General features: G+C 41.4%; 1 protein-coding gene across 2 annotated transcripts in view; it reads left to right on the forward strand.

Annotated features, from left to right (window-relative positions):
• TGFBR2 (transforming growth factor beta receptor 2) overlaps nt 1-23,466 on the forward strand; it is a 105,302-nt gene that overhangs the window by 62,919 nt on the left and 18,917 nt on the right. For both annotated transcript variants that reach the window (XM_058554309.1, XM_058554299.1), the window contains exon 6: nt 21,394-22,193. In XM_058554309.1, coding sequence (XP_058410292.1) covers nt 21,394-22,193 — 800 coding nt within the window. The remainder of the gene's footprint in view (nt 1-21,393; nt 22,194-23,466) is intronic.

Consider the following 23,466-nt stretch of genomic DNA (forward strand, 5'->3'; position numbering starts at 1 on the left):
CCACAGCATGCTGGCAGAGAGTTATCCCTCTGGGTCTCACACCACAGGAGGTTGGGAGGGGCTTATTTTGCTTTAATCCATGCCTCATCCGGTTTCCCTTTTTCTCCACATGCCTTCACAGAGGCAAGGGGAGCATGCTGAGTCTAGGATTTCTAATCAAAGCTAACCACATCCCTAACATGGGTGGATAATATTACAAATTAGGCACATTGTTCCTGTTTTGACTCAGAATCACAGCAGGAGGAGGCTAAATAAAACTGGAACGACTCACAGGTGCCCTTCAGATCAGTTATTAGGGGAATCAGTACCGTACCTGCCAAAGGGATTCACGCCCTCTTCTTTTTTCAGCTGAAAGCTTCCTTCAGGCCACATGGCCTTCTCATTGAGTGGCTGTGCCACTGTTGACCAACTAGCACTGATCATGGTACCTATTGGCTGGGGTAATTGTGGGGGTTAAAGGAGATGATGCTCAGGAGTGCCCAGCACAGTAGCTGGCACACAGTAGGTGCCTCCTTTGTTGCTTATTCCTCCCCTGGGTAGGGGGACCACTCTATGCTAAGGAGCACACCTCTTCTGAATGGTGAAAACCCTTGCTGTTCGAAGTGTCCACAGATGAGCAGCAGCACCACCAGGGAGCTTGTTAGACATACAGAACCTTGGGGCTCTCCCGGACCTATTGCATCAGCATCTGCACTGTAACAGTGTCCTTGGTGATTTGTTTGCGCACTGAAGTGCGAAAAGCACTGGCATGAACTCACCCAGCTGGAGAAGGAACCAACGATGGGTCTTGTTATCTTCATGCCGGTAACTTGCTGAGCTAATTCGCCCAAAAGGAATAAATTTGGTCTTAAACGTGGTCATTTGGGAGTGAGCTAAATATACTTTACTCAGTCCATTCATGTAACAGAACTCCCCAATGAAATGTAGGTGGTTTTCAACAGCGATGGTGAAGTTCGTATTTTATATACTCCACAAATTTTGTGCTAGCATAGATCTGGATGTAGAAATCAGGTAGCGTTTCAGTAACATTTCTTTGATTTCCATGATAATGTTCATGTTAGTATATCTGTGGGATTGTCCCCTAATATTTCCCAAAGCAAGAAGACATTTAAGAATGCCTTCAAGCTGCATTTTACAAGACGTTCTGGAATTGGATCTGTAAGGGGGTTATTTGGTAGGACCAGGGAGCGCTGGACGAGTAATAGAGTGGCATTAAAAAGAGTTCGCCTGCATCAATTTGTTCCTCAGTGGTTTGGTATGATCATCTGCTGGAATTGAGTACATGGAACGCAAGAAGGTGACTTGTGGGAGATCAAAAGAAGCATGCTTCTGCACTGCTTCTCGCTCCTGGAGGGATGGATCCTTGGCCATCCTACCTTTCCTCTTAACTTAGAGCTAAACTGCTTATTCTGGAAATTGAGAGGCACTCTGGCCATGCAGGAAAGGGAATTAGCATTAAACTCAAGTCCTGAACTTGGAAAAGTTTGGTTTCAAGGCCAGAGATCCACCCCCTTCCTTAACTGAGGTGCAGGCAAGCTGGCGCCATAGCCAAGGCCCAGGCTGTGGAATTCACAAAACAGTAGTAGCAATAATCACTGCCCTGGGTTGAGAGCCCACTGAGGATTGAGTCACCTATGCTAAGCACTTTCAGATGTGTTGTCTTGTTTCCTAGAATCATAACTTTTTGTTTTTTGTTTTGTGAGGAAGATCAGCCCTGAGCTAACATCTGCCAATCCTCCTCTTTTGGCTGACGAAGACTGGCCCTGGGCTAACATGCGGGCCCATCTTCCTCTACTTTATATGGGACGCCGCCACAGCATGGCTTGACGAGCGGTGCACCAGTACACGCCCAGGATCCGAACTGGAGCCGCCAGCAGTGGAGTGCGTGCACTCAACCGCTACGCCACGGCCCCGGCCCCCATAACTTTTTTTTTGACATCTTGTTTTAGCTTTCTTTTTCAGCTTTATTGAGGCATAATTAACAAATAAAATTGCAAGATATTTAAAGTGTACGTCATGATGATTTGATATACATATACATTGTGAAAGGATTTCTCCCGTCTAGTCAACTAACACATCCATCACCTCACATATTTATCTTCCTTTGTGTGTGTGTGTGTGAGAATATTTAAGTTCTACTCTCTTAGCAAATTTCAATTGTACAATACAGAGTTATCAACTATAGTCACCATGTTTTACATTAGATCCTCAAAACTTATTCATCTTATAGCTGAAAGTCTGTACCCTTTTACCAACCTCTCTCTATTTCCCCCACCTGCCCTAACTCATGGCGACCACCATTCTACTCTTTGTTTCTGTGAGTTTGACTTTTTTTTAGATTCCACATATAAATTATACGTGGTCCATCCATGTTGTTACAAATGGCAGGATTTCCTTCTTTCTCATGGCTGACCAATATTCTATTGTATGTATATACTACATCTTCTTTATCCATTCATCTATTGACAGACACTTAGGTTGTTTCCATATCTTGGCTATTGTGCATAATGCTGCAATGAACACAGGAGTGCAGATATCTCTTTGAGATCCTGTTTTCATTTCCTTTGGATGTATACCCGGAAGTGGAATAGCTGGATCATATGGTATTTCTATTTTTAATTTTTTGAGGAACTTCCATACTGTTTTCCATAGTGGCTGAACCAATTTACACTCCCACCAACAGTGCAAAAGTGTTCCCTTTTCTCCACATCTTTGCCAACGCTTGTAATCCCTTGTCTTTTTGGAGTCACAACTATTTCATGCTGAAATGAAATTAGCTTGTTCAAACTTCTCATTTTGCTGACCAAGAAATGGCTCTCCAGAGAGTGGCATGAATTTCCCAAGATCTCATAGTCAGTTCTCTACCTTTTGTCCATAGGCGAGTTGGAGAATCTTGTCTCTTTTTCAGAGAATACCCTCACCCTTCCACATTCAAGTTGGGGTGGTGGGTGTGTGCTCTTTATCAGTCTTACACCCTCAGAAGCCTGCACACCTCACTTAAGACACTGCCCATTCTGTGGGCGTATGACTGATCGCTGAACTGCAGCTCCGACTCGCTGCTCAGCAAGTCTGGCAAGCAGTACAACCTCAGGCTTACAGTGTTCATGTGTATGTGAGGAATGAAGTTTACAAATGATGGCCAGCAGGATGCTCATCTTCTGAGAAGATTATGGTCTCCCCATTGACATTGCCTGGGTTCAAATCCCAACTAAGCCATTTATCAGCTGGTTTGTCCTTGGTTGAACTAATTCACCTCAGTTTTCCCCTCTGAAAAATGGGGATAGAAATAGCTCACACTTTCAGTAGGATTTTTGTCAAGATAAATGAGTTTATTCAAGTCAAGAACTTAGAATAGTACCTGGCACAGAGCAAGTATTCAGTGTATTTTGGCTGTAAATTGTTACTATTGTTCCCCTAGATTCAAATGTCTTATCTTTGGATTTAGCCAGATGAGTGAGGAGCTTTGTACCAATGTCATGTTGTATTCTCCTCAATTCCGGAAAATTCCTTCAACTGAATTCTGTTTAGGTGCCATCCATCATAAGTAACAGTCCTGTGAATCAGAGTCATCTGTTCACTGTAAATAATGCTGTTGAGGAAACTGTTCACTGCACTGTATTATTATCCCAATGAGGAAGCCAGGAGAAATTTCTCTCAGCTCTCTGCCTTAGGAAGATTATTCCCCTCGTCAGGACCTATTTGCTTCTGATCTTAAGGACACTTTGAAGTGTACAGAGCAAGGGTCAGCAAACTTTTTTGACAAAGGACCAGTTAATAAATATTTTTGGCTTTGCAGGCTGTAGAGTCTCTGTTGCAGCTACTCAACCCTGCTGTTGAAAAGGCCGTAGACAGTATGTAAACAAGTGGATGTGACTGTGTTCCAGTAAAACTTGGTTTACGAAAACAGGCTTCAGGCCAACCCCTCACGTAGATGATCATGTTTTTTGTATTTCTCCCTTTAACATAAACTACCAGAAAAGTTTAGAGTCAAATCTAAGTCATGCTTCTAGCAAATATGTGTGCATGCATTTTGTGTACTGGTCTCACCCCAGCTTGCCTGTTTTCCTACATTTATCTTCCATTTCTCTTGATTCCTGTTCCTATTTTTACTTTTCTTTTGTCTTCCTTCACTACAGTACCTATCTGTAAGTTACATGAGTTTGTTTTTGTTTTACGAGATGGAACTATCAGTAAATACATCAATTATATCTAGCTGACTTAGAATCCAGGACTGGAGAAACACTTCTGACTCCAGGTTCCACCAATGTGGTTAAATAGAGAAGCAGACCATCAGATGTAGGCTCTTACCCTATGCACGTTCATTGCTGACCTGCCGGCTGTGTGCAGGCTCTCACAGTTAGCATGCTCTCTAACTGGAGAAGTTGAGAGAAGGGAGAGGAGGACTTCTAGTAGCTACAGAATTTCATTCCTTCCTCTCTCATTGTTGTAGAATTTCTTTTAAATGAAAACAGCTTCTTTGGTTTGCAAGCCTAACCCTGGCAGGAAGACAAATGATTTTTTTTACGGTATCAGACACGCGGTTTCCTGTCTGTGTTTAACTTGCAGCAGAGCATCTCAGCCAGCTGGTTCCCCCTGGGCCTTTTGTGACCTTAATAACGTTGCCTCATACTCTCTAGCAAACCCACTCTGTGTATTGATACATGCCTTGCACATTTTATTGACTCCTATTGGTTTCTGAGTCCGGAAGACTTACAAATGCTGCCCCCTTTCTCTCCAATCTCATTTTGTGTTTGTTCTGCTCTAGCATCAGGGAGGGAGCTGGCTTCTTGGGGAAACTCTTAGTTCTTGCGTGTAAGAAATGAGAAGAATAAATGGTGCTCTGGCAGCTCTGGGGGTTCTGGGTGTGCTGCTTTTGAACTGTGCACTCGCTGCACATAATAGCTGGCTCACCAGCTGTGCATTTTTGTTTTGAGACAAACAAACCAGATTTGCTTTCTGGTCTAAATGCAGAAGGAAAAACTAAGTGTGTAAATATGGTTGAGAAAAGTTGTTAGAAAAGGATGAAAATTATGGATTAAAGTCACTAGTCTCATTCCTGGGAAGAGAAATCAGTTATTTGAGGTGATGACTCAGTGCTGAAGGAGCCTTTGGTTATGAATGAGTTAGGTTAGAAAGCATCCTCTGAATCCGTGAATATAGCCCCCTGTCTAGTCAGGGAAATAATAAAGATTGTATGTACCAGAGGGCATTGTGACTCAGTCAAGTGAAGCTTAGGATGTATTTGTAGCATCTTCAGGCGAAGCAACTCACTTTTGTAGATATTTTTTTTTTCCTTAAGCAGTAAAGTAAACAAAGATGCTCTGGGGCCAGATGTAGTTGGTGGTTGTGAATATTTCTACCCTGGAACCTCATTCTGATGTGAATCATGGCAGAGTGGAATCCAGTATGGACACAGGCTGTCTCGAATTCCATCCACTGGATGTGAGTGACCAATAAAACAGTTGGACCAATAAGGCTGCCCTTGCTGCGAGGCTGTGGTGATACATCTATGGTCTCTCATCTCCCCCACAGCCACCTCCGCGTGTTCCATAAACAACACAAGGATGGATGATGGTGAAAAGGGTCGATGGAGACTCTTTTTACTACTTTATGGGCATCCCAGTGTCCTACCAGTGGGAAAACCCCGAGAAGCTGGCTAACCACTGTGAAGTTAACTTTCGTTTCCGCCTGTCCCGACCTCCAGAGTTCTCTTGACCACCAGTTGGGCATGTGGCTGACTTGCTTTTGGAAAAATCTTTGCTGATCCTCAAATCACTCTGCATCTTGCTAATTATGTAAAATGTCAATCTTACCAGCAATAATTATGCCTATTTTTTTAAAAAAACTAATATTAACTTTTAAAGAAACAATTCATTTTTGCTTTTCTACTTTTTAAAAAAATATACCTCATGTTGCCTCGTTAGGATATAGCTGGTTCCAATGTCAAGAACAATTGATCCTAAATTTAGTCATTAGAATTCCTTCTCTTTTCCAGGGCCCATCCTATTCCAAATACCTATTTCTCTATCAGGCTGAAGTAGTCATTTTCCACCTTTGCCGCACATTGGAAACACCAGAGAAGCTTTAAAAACTACTCATTAACTGGGTCTGAGCCCTGCAGTTTCTGACTGAATTAGTCTGGGGCCTGGTATTAGGATTTAAAAAAAAATAACACAACTCCCTAAGACATTCCACTATGTACCCAGTGTTGGGAACCACGGGACTCAAGACAGTTTGTGCTGCCAAATCTTTTTATATTTTTCATCATGTTCCCCATATAACCCGGAAAAGGATGGTAACAATTTGAGAATAGCAACCACCATAGGAAGTAGCCGAAATTTAGCCTTCTGGATTAAAGGAGGAGAAAAACAGGCAAACAAAACACCTATATTACCACATCCCTGAGGACTAATAGGATTCTTGAATATAGGACGTTACTGTGCTTTCTACAATTTACAAGCAATTACTTCAGAATGAGGCCAAGGGCCTCATTGGGAATAGGCATCTGAGGTTTTCGAACTGATCAAATTATACATTAAGGGCAGGCACATTTGAAACTTGGAAGTGTGCCTGAAAGGTTGGATGGCAAGGTTTGGGTGCCATTGGATTGGCAAAGACAAGGTGAGGAGAGGGAGGCAGTGTGCGTGGTTGCAGGAGGTGAGGACTCCTGGGTGGGGGAGAACTGCAGTAAGCTGTGGTTTCGGTGGAAAGCCAGAAGAGAAGGGAGGACGTGTTTTTGTGACCTGACAGGTCTCGATAGTGTGAATAATTGATGTGCTTTTCTAAAGTGGTCTAGTCTCCCTGTTGGAGAAGATACTGAAATAACTTGAGAACTGTATCTCTGCTTTCAGGTTTCCTGAGAACACCAAGGGGCCCTAGACAGGACAGAAGATATAATCCAGACAGGCAGCCAGAAAAAGAGCTGAAGCATCAGGGCAGGTGGGGGAGCCAGACAGAATCCAAGCTTAGCGGTCTGAAGACCGTAACACAGAGAAGGAAACGAAGAAAAATCCTGCTCCAGAGAACATCCATCAGGCTGAGGCTCTGTCCGTGGAGGAACAAACATTCATAAGATGTAGCGTCGTTTCTTGGGCAAAGCCTGGCACGTGTAGGCACTCTGTTAATGTTGTCTGCCCTCCTTCCAAAGCCACAGCAACAGAAGTAGCAAGAATCTCTATCCCAAGGGGGAACGGGAAGGATAGTAAGCACAGTGGAAGGGATGCCTAAGACAGCAGAGACAGACTCAGGGTTTTAATGGCCTGAAATGGTCAGTTAAATGAAACAACAGATAAATGTAAAGTCAAGCGTGTAAGTTCAAACGATCAATTGCAGAGGAGCAGCTTATCCAATAGTGGGCTTGGCATCTGTTCATGTGATAAAGACCCAGGGTTTACAGGTGAGTGAAGGTCATTCTGAAACTGAGCTGATCTGGCTAAGAGAATCAAAACAAGACAACAGAACAAACAAACCAGCAATAGTCTTAACCTGCACTCATTGGAAAGGGCAGTGAGAGGCCCACTATAATCTTTGCTACACAGATTACATTCCAAGTATTGTAGCTGGGTCTAGCAAAACATGTCATGGAGAATCTTGACTAGCAAGAGTAATTTCAGGGAACAGATCACTTTATACTTAGAAAAAGCACATGGCGTTTATTGGGTGCCTGCTATATGCTGGGCAGCCAAGGTTTCAGGGTGTGATAAATGTGTCAGACCTTAGAGTCTGATAAATGTGTCTTTTGAAGAGTGATTGAAAGAAACAGAGATGTTCAACCTGAAAAAGAAATGATTTAGGGAAATGGGTTAAATGCCCACCAGGTGTTTAAGAGCTCTCATCCTATAGAAGAAGGAATCATTTTGTTATCTTTTGCTTTAGAGAGCAGCGTGAAAACCAATAAGTGGACGTACAGGAAGGCTGCGTTTGACTTAATATAAAGAATACATTTTTAAATATTCCAATGTTTAGACTTGATCCTAATAGATCTGCAGTTAGATCTATTGGGATTAGATTATGGGATAATTTACGAGGAATGGGGTCCCTGTATTATAATGTTTCAGCCGGAAGTTTTATCGGTACTTCTCAGGAATATTCCAGAAGAGATTGTCATTACAGATTAGACTACATGTAAGGCTCTTTTGTTGGGGACAGAGGAGGGAAGGAAATAATGTAAGGGAGACTGTGGAATGGAATGTGAGAGGTGGGGAATAGCTTAGTTTTGAAATATGTATAATTGGCATAAATCACATGGACTGGAGGAAAGACATCTTCCATTATTTTGGGAAAAAATATTCTCAAAGTCTATCTAAAATGTCAAACAGCACTGTCAATATGCTAGAAGTTAAATTAAATCCTGCCTGCTCAGTGAGCTCACTGCCCTTCTGTTGTTTAATTAAAATGCTTTGTTATTGTTTGCCTGAATTTAATTGTTTGCTTTTTACTGAGATGATGAATGGGGAATCATATCTCATTCTACACTCCTCCTGCAGTTAATTTGACTAGAAAATTCTCACAGACCGTTTTCTCATTGACTAGCACTGATTATAATTGTACTAGGGCTTTGCAAACAAGTCCACTGCGGATTTTCTTTGTAAAAGGGAAACATCTCTATGGCAGAGTACCAACAGACTCATTCCATGTTTACTAAAGCCATGCTTCTCAAACTTCACTGTGTAAATGAATAGCTTAGGGAGCTTTGTAAAATGCAGATTCTGATTCAGCAATTTAGGACCAGGCTGAGATTCTTCATTTCCAGTAAGTTCCCAGGTGATGCCCACTGATGCTGCTGGTCTGGGGAACACACTTTGAATAGCAGGGTACCAAGAGATTTTTTTCTGTACCATGCCACCAAAATTTTTAAAGATGCAGAAAATGGTGGTCAGATATTGTTAACTCCCAAGTTAGAAAGTATATATATAATATGATGGCTTGGGAGGTGTGTGTGTGTGTGTGTGTGTGTGTGTGTGTGTGTGTGTGATGGGGCCAGAGCAGAAGAAAGCTGATAAGGATATGGAATGTAACAGAGTAAAGAGGCGGTTTGTGTTGCTTCTTATGTAATGCTGTATCTTGTTCTCTAGGGATCCCAGCATGTCTGCCTGGCGAGTGCTGTGACTGTAACACTTCCTTTGCATGTTGCATGAACATACTCAGAACATATCCAGTAAATATTTAGGAGAAATGAGCACCTTTTATTCAGTTTCATCATTTTCTTTATTATAACTGGGTCCAACTTTACTAGACATATGGTTCAACTGAGTTACGTTTCTAGGAAGACACCACCATCCAAACCAAGCAACTGACAAGCACAGGCCCCCGTTTTCTCAGTACAGCCAGACCGACTACCTCCATAGCTTTCTATTTCATTTTTGTTTTTTCCCTTCAAACTCTTCAGTATGTGCTGTCTTAAACTTGTTTCTGACAAGGTTATATTGCTTCACTTTTTCAAGAAAGAGAATCCTGCAACTCAGGTAGTCCTGGGGAAAATGGTTTCTCTAGAAACAGCGTTATCAAGGGACATGTTACAAAAAGAGGCAAAAGCAGACTACAGCCAGGCCACATACCTAGTGATATTTTGATGCTTATTTGCCAGATAAGGATTTTTTTTCTGGTCACGAATCTGTGAAATTTATTAATGAAAACCATTTTCTGTTCAGGTCTATTGTAAAATAATACAAACATATTTATTGAACGCTTTCGATTTTCAAGGTGTAATACTTAAGAGCTTGACAAATATTATCTCTCCTAATCCTTACAAGAACCCAGTGGGGTTGGTTCTGGGTTGTCTCATATGCAAATGAGGAACCTGAGACCCCAAATCACACAGTCAGGAAACAGCAAAGCCGGGTCTCAAATCAAAGTCCCAAATTCTTACAAACCAAGATATACTGCCTCTAAATATACAGAATGGTGTCTGTAAATTGTTTAATCTCAGCATCGATTTTCTTGGAGCTTCTATGGCCTGATGAAATATTACTAGTTGGAGTCAAGAGCTAGGTTTTTTTTCCTTTTGAATTGTCAAAAAAGGCATTGAGAAAATCGTGACATTGGCTCTCAGCTCAATATCGTGGTTTGAACATGAAGTAACATGGAAGATACTAGTACATCACTTAGATTGTAGTCCTAGAACACTCAAGAGAAGTCCCTTTCCAAGAGCAGCAGGGACTTCAGGATTTTAAATGTGGTTGCTGTTGCAGAATATCCTGCTACATTATTTAAGAGAAGTAAAGTGATCTTAAATCCCAGGCAACAGACACAGCATGGCAAAGAAGGATGATTTCGGGATACTATGTAGGAGACTGGGGATAAAAATCCTCAAATAAGTTGTTTTAACGAAACATAATTTGCATTAGTCTGTTTGGAAATAATAGTTTTTTTGACTGAAGTTAAGAGTACTTTTAATATTGTGAACCTTTTGTTCTGCCCAAAACCTAGATCATCCCTTAAATATAAATTATTTTGTCAGAAAAGAAGCCACATGTCAGGGAATCTGTTTTTACAGTAATGAGCTGGCACAGTAACATCTAGGGACCAAGAATTGCTGAACTCAGGGGTAAAGGACCAGCCTAGCTGAGGCTGTAAGTTTATAAAAATTCTTTATCTGATAAGGCAGATTCCTCCATTTTTGTTTTACTGTGCTGGTGAGGATCTCCAATGCTTGTTGAGTAGACATAGGTATGGTTGGCATCAGTGTCCTTTTCCTGTTTTTAAAAGGAATGCATTTAACATTTCCCCACTAGAATAAGGTTTGCTGAAGATCGTTAGCATATATTCCTTATTGGAGTGTTTAGCTTTATCATATACTTTCTCCATGTCTACTGAGTTGATCATATAGTTTTTCTCCTTTAAATTGCTAATGTGCTCAGTGATAGTAGTTGTATTCTTTGTTTGTTTTTAGTGCTAAAACATACTTTCCTGGTAACCTGGACTTCTGTCTTATCTTTATTTTACATCTTCTACTGGATTCAGCTTGCTACTATTTTCTTTAGAATTATTTTTTTAAATCATTGCACATGAGTGTGATTGTTCTATAATTTTCTTTTGTCACGCTCTTCTTGTCTGCTTTTGGTTGTACTGTTTTCATAGAACGAAGTGATCCATGGTACGCTTTTTTCTATTCTCTGAACGAGTTTGTGTGAAATTGAAATGACCTGTATCTTGAAAGTTTGGTGGCTCTCAGCTTCCTCTGGGACTGGTATGTGTTTGGGGTTTTGGGGGGGACATTGTTGCTCTAATGTTTTGGGTTACATTTTTCCTGACTTTTTATTTCAAAAATATTTAAACTTTCAACAAAGTAGAAAGAAGGCTACAATGAACTGCTGTTTACTCTTTCTCTTTCTCAGTATTCACCCTGTGTTAACATTTTACCACGTCCTCATTTCTCTCTTTGTGTGTGTGTAGGGGGGTGCGTATTATAGCCCTATCCAAATTTCCCCAAAGCTGTGGGGTTGCTGCTGCTGTTTACATTCGGTATCCAGTCAAGGACTACACATTGAATTTGGTTGTTTTGTCTCTTCAGTGTGTTTCTTGTTTTTCCTGACACTGACTTTGAACAGGCCAGGCCATTTATTTTATAGAGGCACATCTGGATTTGTCTGAGAGTTCCTGCTTAGATTCTATTTTTATTGAGATATAATTGATATATAACATTAGTTTCAGGTATACAATATAATGATTTGATATATATACATGTATTTCAAAATGATCACAACAATAAGTCTAGTTCACATCCATCACCACACATAGTTACGAATATTTTTTTCTTGTGATAAGACCTTTAAGATTTACTTTTAGCAAGTTTCAGGTATACAATACAGTATTGTTAACTATAGTCACCATAGAGTACCTTACGTCCCCTGGGCTTATTTTATAACTGGAAGTTTGTGCCTTTTGACCCCCTTCATGTATTTTGCCCACTTCCTGCCCCTGCCTCTGGCAACCACTGATCTGTTCTCTACATCTATGAGTTCAGGGTTTTGTTTTTTTTTTTAAGATTCCACATGTAAGTGGAAATCATAAGGTATTAGTCTTTCTCTGATTTATTTAACCATAATGCCCTCAAGGTCCATCCATGTTGTCATAAATGGCAGGATTTCCTTCTTCTTCTTTTCTTTTTTTGTGAGGAAAATCGGCCCTGAGCTAACATCTGCCAATCCTCCTCTTTTTGCTGAGGAAGACTGGCCCTGGGCTAACATCCATGCCCATCTTCCTCCACTTTATATGGGACGCCGCCACAGCATGGGTTGCCAAGTCGTGCATCGGTGTGTGCCCAGATCCGAACCGGCGAACCCCAGGCCACCACAGCGGAGTGCTCAGACTTAACCACTTGCGCCACCGGGCCGACCCCTGGATTTCCTTCTTTTTTATGGCTATATAGTATTTTCACATTGAACCCTATGTTAGCTTCAGATCCTGATAGCTGCCGTAAGCATCCCTCTTTGGTGACACTCTACCCCTCCAACTGCACCTCTACCTACCATGCAAGGCTCCTCTGTTTTGACCCCAACTACTTCATAAATATATTTTTCCAGTTTCCATTTCTATGAAATGGAAATAATAATACATATCTAGCAGTGTGGCTACAAGGAGTTCAAAATAATCCGTGTAGAACCCAGTGTTTGTCATTTAGTAGGTGCTCAATAAATGAATGCTATCTTATTTACTATTATGATTAACAGAATGACTTGAGACAGGAGGTTCTCCCTTCCCCCCAGCATATGTCTCTTTAGCACAGTTTCCTTCTTTGGATCTCGGCCAGTTGCATATATATCCTGTTGCTTTAGATGATCGTGCTGGCGTGTGAAAATCTTCGTGGTTAGAGTGTCACTGCCAGCTTTGAGAATCTCTGTAGTTGTTTGTCATGTCATGTTCATTAGTATACCAGCTCACCAAGGTGGGCAGAAAATGATCATCCCTGTCCCTTTCTATGGCCTGGATAAATTAGTATCTTGATAAATTTTTGCCCCAAACTCCTTCATTGAGTGGAGGAATTGCCAAACTACTTCAAATATTAAAGTAGGAGCCCATTTCTCAAATTCATCTATGTTGATTTGGTTTTTATCAAGATGCGTTAACTGACCCACGTATGCTTTTTTCACTGTTGGCCTTAATTTAACGTCTTTTTTACTGTGTGATTTTTTTAAAATTGTAAATTATAGAGGTTCAGTTTTAAATTCCTTTTAGCAACCAGTTGTTGGATTTGGGCATAAGAAAAGACTTGAAAGAGGCTGGAAGCAACCTGTTTTCATTGTCCTTTGTGTGGGGGTGGGGGTGGGTATGCATGTGTGTGTGTGGTGTGTGGGTGTGGGTGTGTTACTAGGCAACTTGTTTACCTTTAAATCACCCCGAAGGAACCTATGCCATGGAATTTCCCCTTGAGGTTTTCTGCCAGTTTGTATTTTTTTTTATGGCGTACTAACATTTATCTTTGACATTTGTCTTTAAAAAATATTTATCAAGACTCTGACATTTGCAAATAGCTCCTTATTTGCAACTAAGTCTGGTCTTCTTATGTGGAACACATTTGGTTGGAAATTTTCAGGATTATTGAATAGACTTCTGCGTTCATTGCTAGAGAGACCGCTTGGCGGTGTGGAAAGAACAAAGGCTTTGGAACCACTCAGACTTGGGGGAAATGGACACCTCCCTGCTTACCCTTGAGTGAATCATCGTAACTCTCAATTTCTCTTTCTTTCTTTTTCCCTCCCTTCCTCCTTCCTTCCTTCCTTCCTTCCTTCTACATTACAAGAAAGTTTCTTGCGGCATCAGTCATAGCTCCAAAGGACCAACAGTAGTAGAATGGATAAATACATTGTGGTGGATTCACGCAAGTAGCTCTTAATTTCTTAACCCTTAAATTTGGGCAAATAATTGAAGGGGTATTCTGAATATTAAATAGATTGCATATTTGAAATTCCCAGCATGTAGTAGGTGCTCAAAAAAAAAATGTTAGTTCCCTCTGCCCTTTTGTTTTCCCCCCAGGGTATCTGAAATAATATACTTAGCCCAGGAGCAAGGCGTGGCCTCCATAATTATTACTCTGCTTTCTCTCTTTTTTAAAAAATCTTTTCACTCCAAAATAAAATACAAAGACATAAAAGCACATAAAACAAATGTTTAGCTTAGAGGATTGTTATAAGGCTGACACTCTTGTAACCCCCGCCCAGGTCAAAAAATAGAACTTCGCCAGCCATCCCAAAAGTTCCTTCATATTCCCCAACCTGATCACAGACCACACCTTCCCTCCAAAAGTAACCACTATTCCTCTTTTGTGATGATCCCTTCCTTATGTCTTTTGAAATGGCTTTATCCTCCAAGTGTGCATCTGTAGACGCTAGTTTAGTCCTGCGGCTGCTCATTATTATAATTTTGGTAATTTGATGTACCTTAGGTCTCTTTAATCTGCTGCCCTCCCCAATTCCCTTTTTCTCCTTACAATGTATCTGTTGAAGAACCCCTTTGACCTGTATCCTTTCCCAGTCTGAATTTTGCTGATTGCACATTCGTGGTGCAGTTCACTGCCTTTCTCTATTCTCTGTATTTCCTGCGAATCAGCAGCTGGATCCAGAGGCTTCATCAGACTCAGGTTAGATCTCTTTGGAAAGGTTATGTTCCTCCATTGGGGGTAATAATGTCTGATTTTTCTCTTGTTTTGTGATATTAGTTGGCATTGATGCCTGCTACCTAGATCCATTTAATTCATTAGGGAATAAAAAAGGGTAATCTATTTCTGTCAACTCATTTTCATTTGTTAGCTAGAATAATTTAATAAAGAGATGCTTGTTTCAGCTCCTTGATTACCCAGTGCTGTGCTTCTTATGGAAAAGGCAAGATATTTGCTTGATGTTTCCCTTTATTTTCTAGTTTTCAATGTAATGAATTGACATTCTGCTATCCTCAGAAGTTGATAAATTTTTTTATCATTATGATACCATAAGTTTAAGCATACTTAATGGGTCCTGGTGTATTGCTTTTCTTATCTTTATTAAAGCTCTAAGTATCCTGGGGCCGGCCCCGTGGTTAGCGGTTAAGTGTGCATGCTCAGCTACTGGTGGCCCAGGTCCAGATCCCGGGCGCGCACCAACGCACTGCTTCTCCAGCCATGCTGAGGCCGCGTCCCACATACAGCAACTAGAAGGATGTGCAACTATGACATACAACTATCTACTGGGGCTTTGGGGTAAAAAAGGAGGATTGGCAATAAATGTTAGCTCAGAGCCGGTCTTCCTCAGCAAAAAGAAGAGGATTAGCATGGATGTTAGCTCAGGGCTGATCTTCCTCACACACACACACACACAAAAGCTCTAAGTATCCTATCTTGGCCAGTGGGAGTCTCTTCAAGATGGCCCTGGGTCCTTTTGTCGTGACCTTAGTGGTCTTTGATCACTTCCTTGTTATGTGGTGTAACAAAATATTCCAAACTCATTATTTCCAGCTCCAGACCTAGACTTGGCCATTTTGCCAAGAAGCCCTGGTTTCTTCTGTTGGAAGGGTTCTATTGATGAGGCATTTTCTTTCTGAAGCAGGAACCCAAGAACCATAAGCTTTTACAGGAAACTGAGTCCTAGTGAGGTTAAATGAGTTGGCTGGGATCTCATGGGTGATTAATGACAGGTGTAAGAACAGAATCGCAGTTGCCTGATTTCCAGTCCAGTGCTCTTTCTTTCACACCACATTCCAAGCATTCATGGTTATGGTCCCCACATGCCGTGTGCAAATTACAGGGAGACTGCGTGCAAAATGAAGCATGCACCTAAACAAGCAGAGGAGAACCTGGCTCATTCGTGGGATTTGGGAGAGAGGGTCAGCTCTGCAAAATTATTCCTCGTCAGATTGGTTCATCAGATCTATTTTATTTATTCAACCAACATGAATTGTCTCCCTATTTATGTGCTAATCTGTGACCATATAGCGGTAAGCAAAAACAACCTCTTTAACTATACTTCTACTTTGGTTGTGTCAGAGAAACTTGGTGGGACAATCGATCCTAGGGACAAATTTTACTTAGTTTCCAAAGTAAACGGGAACGTTGTGGAAGCAACCAAGGCTCTTTATGCTCCTCCATACAACAGTGCTATTAACAGAACCTGATTTGGGTTGTTGGAGAAATAAAGTGAGCTGATGCTTATGAAGTGAATTGCTCAGTGCCTCACTCAATAAAGCACACTGTATGTTAGTTATCTTTATTATTGATAAGCGAGTTCAAAAGAGGGCTTCCTGTCATTTTCCACTGCAGAGCTCCCTTCACACGTGCCAAAAGCTCTGATAGAAATCAAAGTTGCTCATGGGGAACACAACGCATCATGCCAGGAGGATCTATCGTTGGCACCAGCTTCCTCCCTTACTAACTTCCCTGAGAAAAAGACGAATCTCAAAATCTCTGCTCTAGGAAATCCTGGCAAAGAGACTAGTGCTCGAGTGTCTTCCCTCTGCCAAGGGCTCTTCACTTTTTTTGTGTGTGTGCCAGGCACTTCTTGGAAGTCTAATGAAGCCTGTGGACCCCTTCTCAGGGTGATGTTTTTAAATGCATAAAATATAATACACAGGATTTAGAAGAAAATTAATGATATGCAGTTATATAACTGTATATTAATGCTATACAGTTGAAATACAGTTATCAGATGTTTTTAAAAATAAATGTGTGATATGTGCTTCTGTAGTAGTGCTTTAAATAACAAGACCTAGCATCAGATCTAAAAACTTGAAGTGTCTAAGTGATGAGTATAAACCATACAACAATACAACAAATGTAATATGGCAGGAAAATATCTGTGGTTTCTGTGGGTGATGAAGTTATAGGTACGGCTAATACTAGGAAATGTTAAATTTTAGTTAAAGGTTAGAGAAAATAAAAAGATGTAATTTTTGCCCATTTAAATTCACAGGCCCACTGAATTCTATCCATGGAGCCCAGGCTAAGATCTTCTGATAGTACAGTATAGAGCCTCACTTTTTATGAATCTTGAAGAAATTCTACCCTTATTTGTAGTGCCCCTCAAGAACTATATCTAAACTCTATGTTATATAACAAAGGGTTTAATGTGAATGTCAAGTCTTGAGTACTACTTACCTATGCATCTGAGAAACAACTCATGGAAGGTTCCAATAGTTCCACAATTATATCTTGAGTGCCTTATGTTCTAGGCCCTGGGATAGGCTCTGAGCAAAGAAAGAGAAAGATTTTAGGGTTCTTACTCTTGTAAGACACTTTCTTCCCAGGCAGGGAGAAGATGGACATTTGCAGGGACACCACTCAGCTGTGGTTCTTGGTTAGGAACCAAGGGGAAGAGTCTGCACACCCAGAACATGCCCCTTTAGACAAATTATCCAAGAATTGCAGATATCACTTAATGGATGGCTATAAAATTACTTAGTCTAGCCCTCATTGAAGAAAACCACTTTATCACGTTGAGATGTTATATAAAGTCATGCTTAATTGGCTGTCACCAATATAAACTTTAGAGATAATATGGCGTGGGGTTAAGAGCAAGGGTCTCTCCAATCAGACAGAGCTCATTTCAGATATTAGCTTTGCTATTGCCTAAGTTTATAATCTTGGGAAATTCTTTAAACCGCCTGACCCTTAGCTTCCCTATCTGTAAAATGGGGTTTACAATAATTGCAGTATCTACCTCATAGGGTTTTTCTGTCAGTTAAATATAAATATTATATAAAACTCTTAGCACACAGCCAGGTACATACTAAGGGTTTGAATTATGAGTTTCTGTGTAATTGGGGATAGTGAAAAGAAATACTTCCTGCTGGTATCTGAGTAAAGGAGATGCTAGCTTATACCTACTCCTCTAGCCGTTGGTTTTTCTAGTGGCAGCCCAAGAGTTAGTACTGCAAGAGGGTGTGGGTGGCTCCTGTTTAGATAAAGCCACATCCCAAAGCTTCCTTTCAGCCCCCTTTGCTATTGTTAGGGTTTTTCATCACCTCTTTGAAGTTTCAAGATTGACAGATGTTATTCAATAATTCCCTCCCCACCAAATTTTTACATGTAGATTTTCAAAAAGAAATCACAGGAAATTTGGGGGGAAAGGAAAACTTTAGTGTCTGACATTGAATTGGGGATTTCTAGAGTCTTCTTCAATCAATGCCACACATAAATTTCAGGGGATTTCTGTTTTTGTGTTTCTCTTAATCTAAAAGAGAATAGAAATTAGCAAGGAAGACTATTTTCATATATGTCCAGGAATTATAAAATAAAATCATCAGTGATAAGTGAACAGTTCATTTAGAGGTTTTGTGCTCTTTAATGAATTGGTTCACAGCTAAGTGATTATTCAATTAATTAAAATTTTCTAAGTGTGTTGTTTCCTTGTATGTGAAAGAGAATATTCACTTTGGACCAAAATGAAATCTCCAAATTCTGTCAAAGTATTACAGGGTATTAAAATAACAACTGTAAAAGAGGAATCAGCAAACTTTTTCTGGAAAGGGTCAGGTAGTAAATATATTAGGCTTTCTGGGCCAGATATGATCTTTGTTGCATGAATTTCTTACTTCTTTTTTTTAAACAATCCTTTAAAATTGAAAAAAACATTCTTAGCTCACAGGGCTGTAGAAAAACAGGACACGGGCCCTCAGGCCGTAGTTTGCCATTCTTTGCTGCAGAACATAAAAAATATGAGGGATATTGTCCCACATTACCAATCATTCATTCAGCTTCTACAACAAACATTTGCTGAGTACCATCAAGTGGCCTGTCCTGAGCCAGGTGCTGGGTATATCATGGTGATCAAAATAGACCTGGCCTTTCTCAACGTAAAGCTTACTTTCTCCTGGGAGAAAGCAGCAAATCGATTTATGATCATAAGACATCTCCTGTAGTTACAGACAAGTGGATACTGGAAGCAAACACATTCAGTGGATACTTCAGATGATAGAGGTGGGGTTACAGGGAGGGAACGTTGTTTGCTACTGTTGCACCTGAATATTATTTCATCTGTCCCCTTAATTTTACTCTCCAGGTTCATGCTTTGCTAGGCCACAGGGGCAGTCCATGCTTCTCCACAAGAGGTTTTTTGCAGTTCCAACCCTTTCTGTAATTGTTTTGTCCTGCCACCACCTTTCCTTTGCCCTGTTCAAGCCTCCCATGTGCGTAAGAATTCAGGTTTTCAAGAGGCAATCACCGAGTTGTTTCCTTTTCCTATTCTTTTTAATACATTAATGTATGTTTCCCCAAAATAGTGATTTTTTTTCTCTTCATTGCTGAAATTCTGATGTTTGGGGGTTACTTTTCCAGGTTTTAGTGACATCAAATAGATTTAAGACCTCAGATTTTCGTCTAGAGTATAATCGGTGGAAGTTGGCGTTTCCATGTAGAACTTACCTTAAGAATAGGTAGTGAATCATATTAAACCTGAACACTCCAAATTGACGTGGTACTAGCTTCATTCCTTACTGTGCTTCGTTAAGGGATGGTATCAAATAGGATTTAGGTAATAGGTTCCCTTTGAGAGACCATGGTTATTCTCATTCCACCTGGACTGTATTCTCATCTCTTTTTTGCTCAAACACATACAGTAGGTGAAAACTGCCAACTGAATAATTGCAAATCCCTTCTCTGACGTGTCTGCTTCCATACCACCTACCCAGCCTTTTCCTTTCTATTCCCTTATGCAGAGTTATCAGTTTGGGAGAACTGCTCTTCCTCAGATAGGACTTATCTTCTTACTTCTTAACATAACATTCCTTCTACCCCTCATTAACTTTTTCCCATCCTTCATTGACCAACCCAAAGGCAATCCTTGCCACTCTGTCTTCCCTGTTTCTCTAAGCTTTTCCGCACTCTACCAACACATAGATTGCAGCACAGATTTAGCTCTTCTCCTAGACTGCCATATATTGCTAGACAATTGTATGCATGCCCTAATGCCTCTACTGGGTTATAACTTCTTGAGGGCAGTGCTATACCCATAGTAGCACTCAGTAGTAGCACTCAGTACTGCTATGTTTAATGAATGAATCTAGCATCTGAGCGTGAAGCCTAGCATTCTTCCCCAATGGACACAGCCTAGCATGAAGTTCTCACTGAACTATAACTGCTTTTCATTGTCTCCTGCCCACTGAATGTTTCCATCCATGTCCTTCTTCCCAAGAGGAAAACTGTTTAACCAGAGCCAAACAAGCCAGCACATGAATCAAAGTTTGACATACAAGATATTGCAGTTAGAGGCCGGTCCCGTGGCATAGCGGTTAAGTGCGTGCACTTCGCTGCTGGCGACCCGGGTTTGGATCCTGGGCGCGCACCGATGCACCGCTTGTCAGGCCATGCTGTGGCGGTGTATAAAGTGGAGGAAGATGGGCACGGATGTTAGCCCAGGGCCAGTCTTCCTCAGCAAAAAGAGGAGGATTGGCATGGATGTTAGCTCAGGGCTGATCTCCTCACAAAAAAAAAAAAAAAGATGTTGCAGTTAGGTAGCTGGTGCTAAGGACTCTCCTCCACTAGCCCACGTGGCCTGCTTCAGTGGTCCAAGTCAGGGAACTGGCTGCATTTCCTTCTTTAACTTATCTCACCTTTGTAGTAATGTTTCCATTGTTGCTAGTAAGTATTCCTGTTCTAAGGAACTACAAATCACATGCACACTGGAAAGAGGAATACTGGGTGGATATAAGGTAACTGACTTCCAAAGAGACCCTTCCACAGACTCTTCTCTCCACCACTGATAGGCTCAGAGCTGATGTTTCAAGGTAGCCTGGACGTTGATCAGAACAGGACAGGTTGGAATGTAGAAAAGAGCAAAGACTATAGCAGAACCGTGGCAGTCCCTTTGTTTTTACCAAATATCACACATGCAAGCTTTTTGGAGGCAGGAACCGTCATTCTTTCTGTATTCCCAAAGCTTCCTGCAATGTCTTGAGCTTAGCTGACATTCACTAAATACTTTGTTCATTTATTCAACACTTAATGAGGAACTGATGTGTGCTAGGTACTGTTTACCTTAGTGAAGAGGAAAGACATGGTCCTTGCCGGCATGGAGTTCTCAGTCTGCTGGGGGTGGGGAAAGTAGAAAAAGACAGATATGAAACCAATAAGTGGAGTCATAGTTCTTTAATTTTCACTGTGCTAAATTGTTACATAGGGAAAATGTAGAGTGCTATGAGAATATAGAGAATAAAACATTTTTCCAAGTTTTCCTAGATTTCCTTTAGGGAGTGACATTTAAGCTGAAGTTTGAGGGAAAAGTAGGAGACACTGAATGGATGGCCAGAGGCAGGGAAGACTGGATAAGTGCACACTAACATCCATCCCTGGAATAAAAATTCACAATACATTAATCACGAAAACTATGCAGATTTTAAAACCTACAGATGCCTGAGCTGTGAACCCACTTCCTCACAGTGCATACGTACTCATCTCAACTCCTTCTCTCCCTTGTTTTGTTTTCACATCAGAATATGCCACCAACAACCCCGACTTGTTGTTAGTCATATTCCAAGTGACAGGCATCAGCCTCCTGCCACCACTAGGAATCGCCATCACCGTCATCATCACCTTCTACTGCTACCGCGTTCACCGGCAGCAGAAGCTGAGCCCATCCTGGGAGACCAGCAAGCCGCGGAAGCTCATGGAGTTCAGCGAGCACCTTGCCATCATTCTGGAAGACGACCGCTCCGACATCAGCTCCACGTGCGCCAACAACATCAACCACAACACGGAGCTGCTGCCCATTGAGCTGGACACGCTGGTGGGGAAAGGTCGCTTCGCTGAGGTCTACAAGGCCAAACTGAAGCAGAACACTTCAGAGCAGTTCGAGACCGTGGCGGTCAAGATCTTCCCTTATGAGGAGTACGCCTCCTGGAAGACAGAGAAGGACATTTTCTCAGACATCAACCTGAAGCATGAGAACATACTCCAGTTCCTGACGGCAGAGGAGCGGAAGACAGAGCTGGGGAAGCAATATTGGCTGATCACCGCTTTCCACGCCAAGGGCAACCTACAGGAGTACCTCACGCGGCATGTCATCAGCTGGGAGGACCTGCGCAAGCTGGGCAGCTCCCTCGCCCGGGGCATTGCTCACCTGCACAGTGACCACACCCTGTGCGGGAGGCCCAAGATGCCCATCGTGCACAGGGACCTCAAGAGCTCCAACATCCTGGTGAAGAACGACCTGACCTGCTGCCTGTGTGACTTTGGGCTTTCCCTGCGTTTGGACCCGACCCTGTCTGTGGATGACCTGGCCAACAGTGGGCAGGTAAGTTAGACCTGGATCCCCCTTACCTTTTTCTGGCCCCTCTCTACCTCTTGATCCATATCTCATGCCTCTTGTCTCAAACAGCCCTACACTCTGGACCCTTGTCTAGGGAATCTAGCCAAAGTAGGGAGTCTACCCTGGGCATGCCCCGCTCTCTCCTGCCAGCGTGCCTTTGCTGATAACAGCATTTCTCCTCCTGTTTCTTCAAATCCCCCCAATTCAGGACAGATATTTTTCTCCTTGAGTCAGTCCTCATTTCTCTTCCATTTGCAAATCATTTTTCTTTGCTTCAAGCACTGTTAGTACTTATCTCTGTTTTTTTTCGTCTCATCATTGTACTCAGCCCTTTCTACTCTATACTATCGGTAGTTATATTGGTTTCTTTTTACCATTGTAGAAGGCAGTCTCCTTGAAGTCCAAATCCATGTGCATCTAGTACATGGTCACATCTAGCACAACGCCTTGAACAATGAAAGTGACCAATAAGTATTTTTTGAGTGAGTGACGGACTGCATGAAGGAACAGTTCCACTTTTGAAGCATCTCACAGATTGAAATAGAAATTTTTTTGGCTAAGGAGCTGTTGGAAAGTGACTAGAAATTTCCAAGACATCCTTTATGAATGATGGGTCCCCATGTGTTCACACACTGGAAGCTTGACTGTGGAATAGAGTGGAGTCTTGAGAGCACCCTTATTTTCTCTAACCAGGTGGAGGGATGTGCTCCTGAAGCATTTAGTTACAGCTCAGTCGGCCCTCTGGGTCCATGGCTGCACATGCGGTGTTGAGATAAACATGTTGAAACACAGACAGATTAATGTGCCAGGGTAGTGAGTCATGCAATGACCTGTGAAAAAGAAAACTTTCTTCTAGTACATGCCAATAAGAAATATTCCTTGGGATGATAATATCAACTCACTTGACCTTCTGTAGATCCTTGGGAAGATAGAACTTCATTGTTATTTAGTCAAGCTATACATGCTGCAATTTCAAAGAGTTAAGCGATTTCTTCCCCAGAAATATTTTTTCCTTTTTTTCTATGGATCCCAATGTTTTCATATTGTCAGTCATCGTCAAAATAAAATTACACAGCATGCCCATAAATTACAAAATGATCTAGATTTGGTCTTTTACTTTGGAAATACTTTTGTACAATTTAATTTAGTAGAGATTTTATGAAATTATACCACACCCTTGGCACAGTAGAATGTGCCATGGGGTAAACAAAGAAGATTAAGACAGTCCTTAGGTGACCAAAACTAATGGCGATTATTA

Source organism: Diceros bicornis, chromosome 2 (genome assembly GCF_020826845.1).
Source record: "Diceros bicornis minor isolate mBicDic1 chromosome 2, mDicBic1.mat.cur, whole genome shotgun sequence".
In the NCBI taxonomy this organism is placed as follows: Eukaryota; Metazoa; Chordata; class Mammalia; order Perissodactyla; family Rhinocerotidae; genus Diceros; species Diceros bicornis.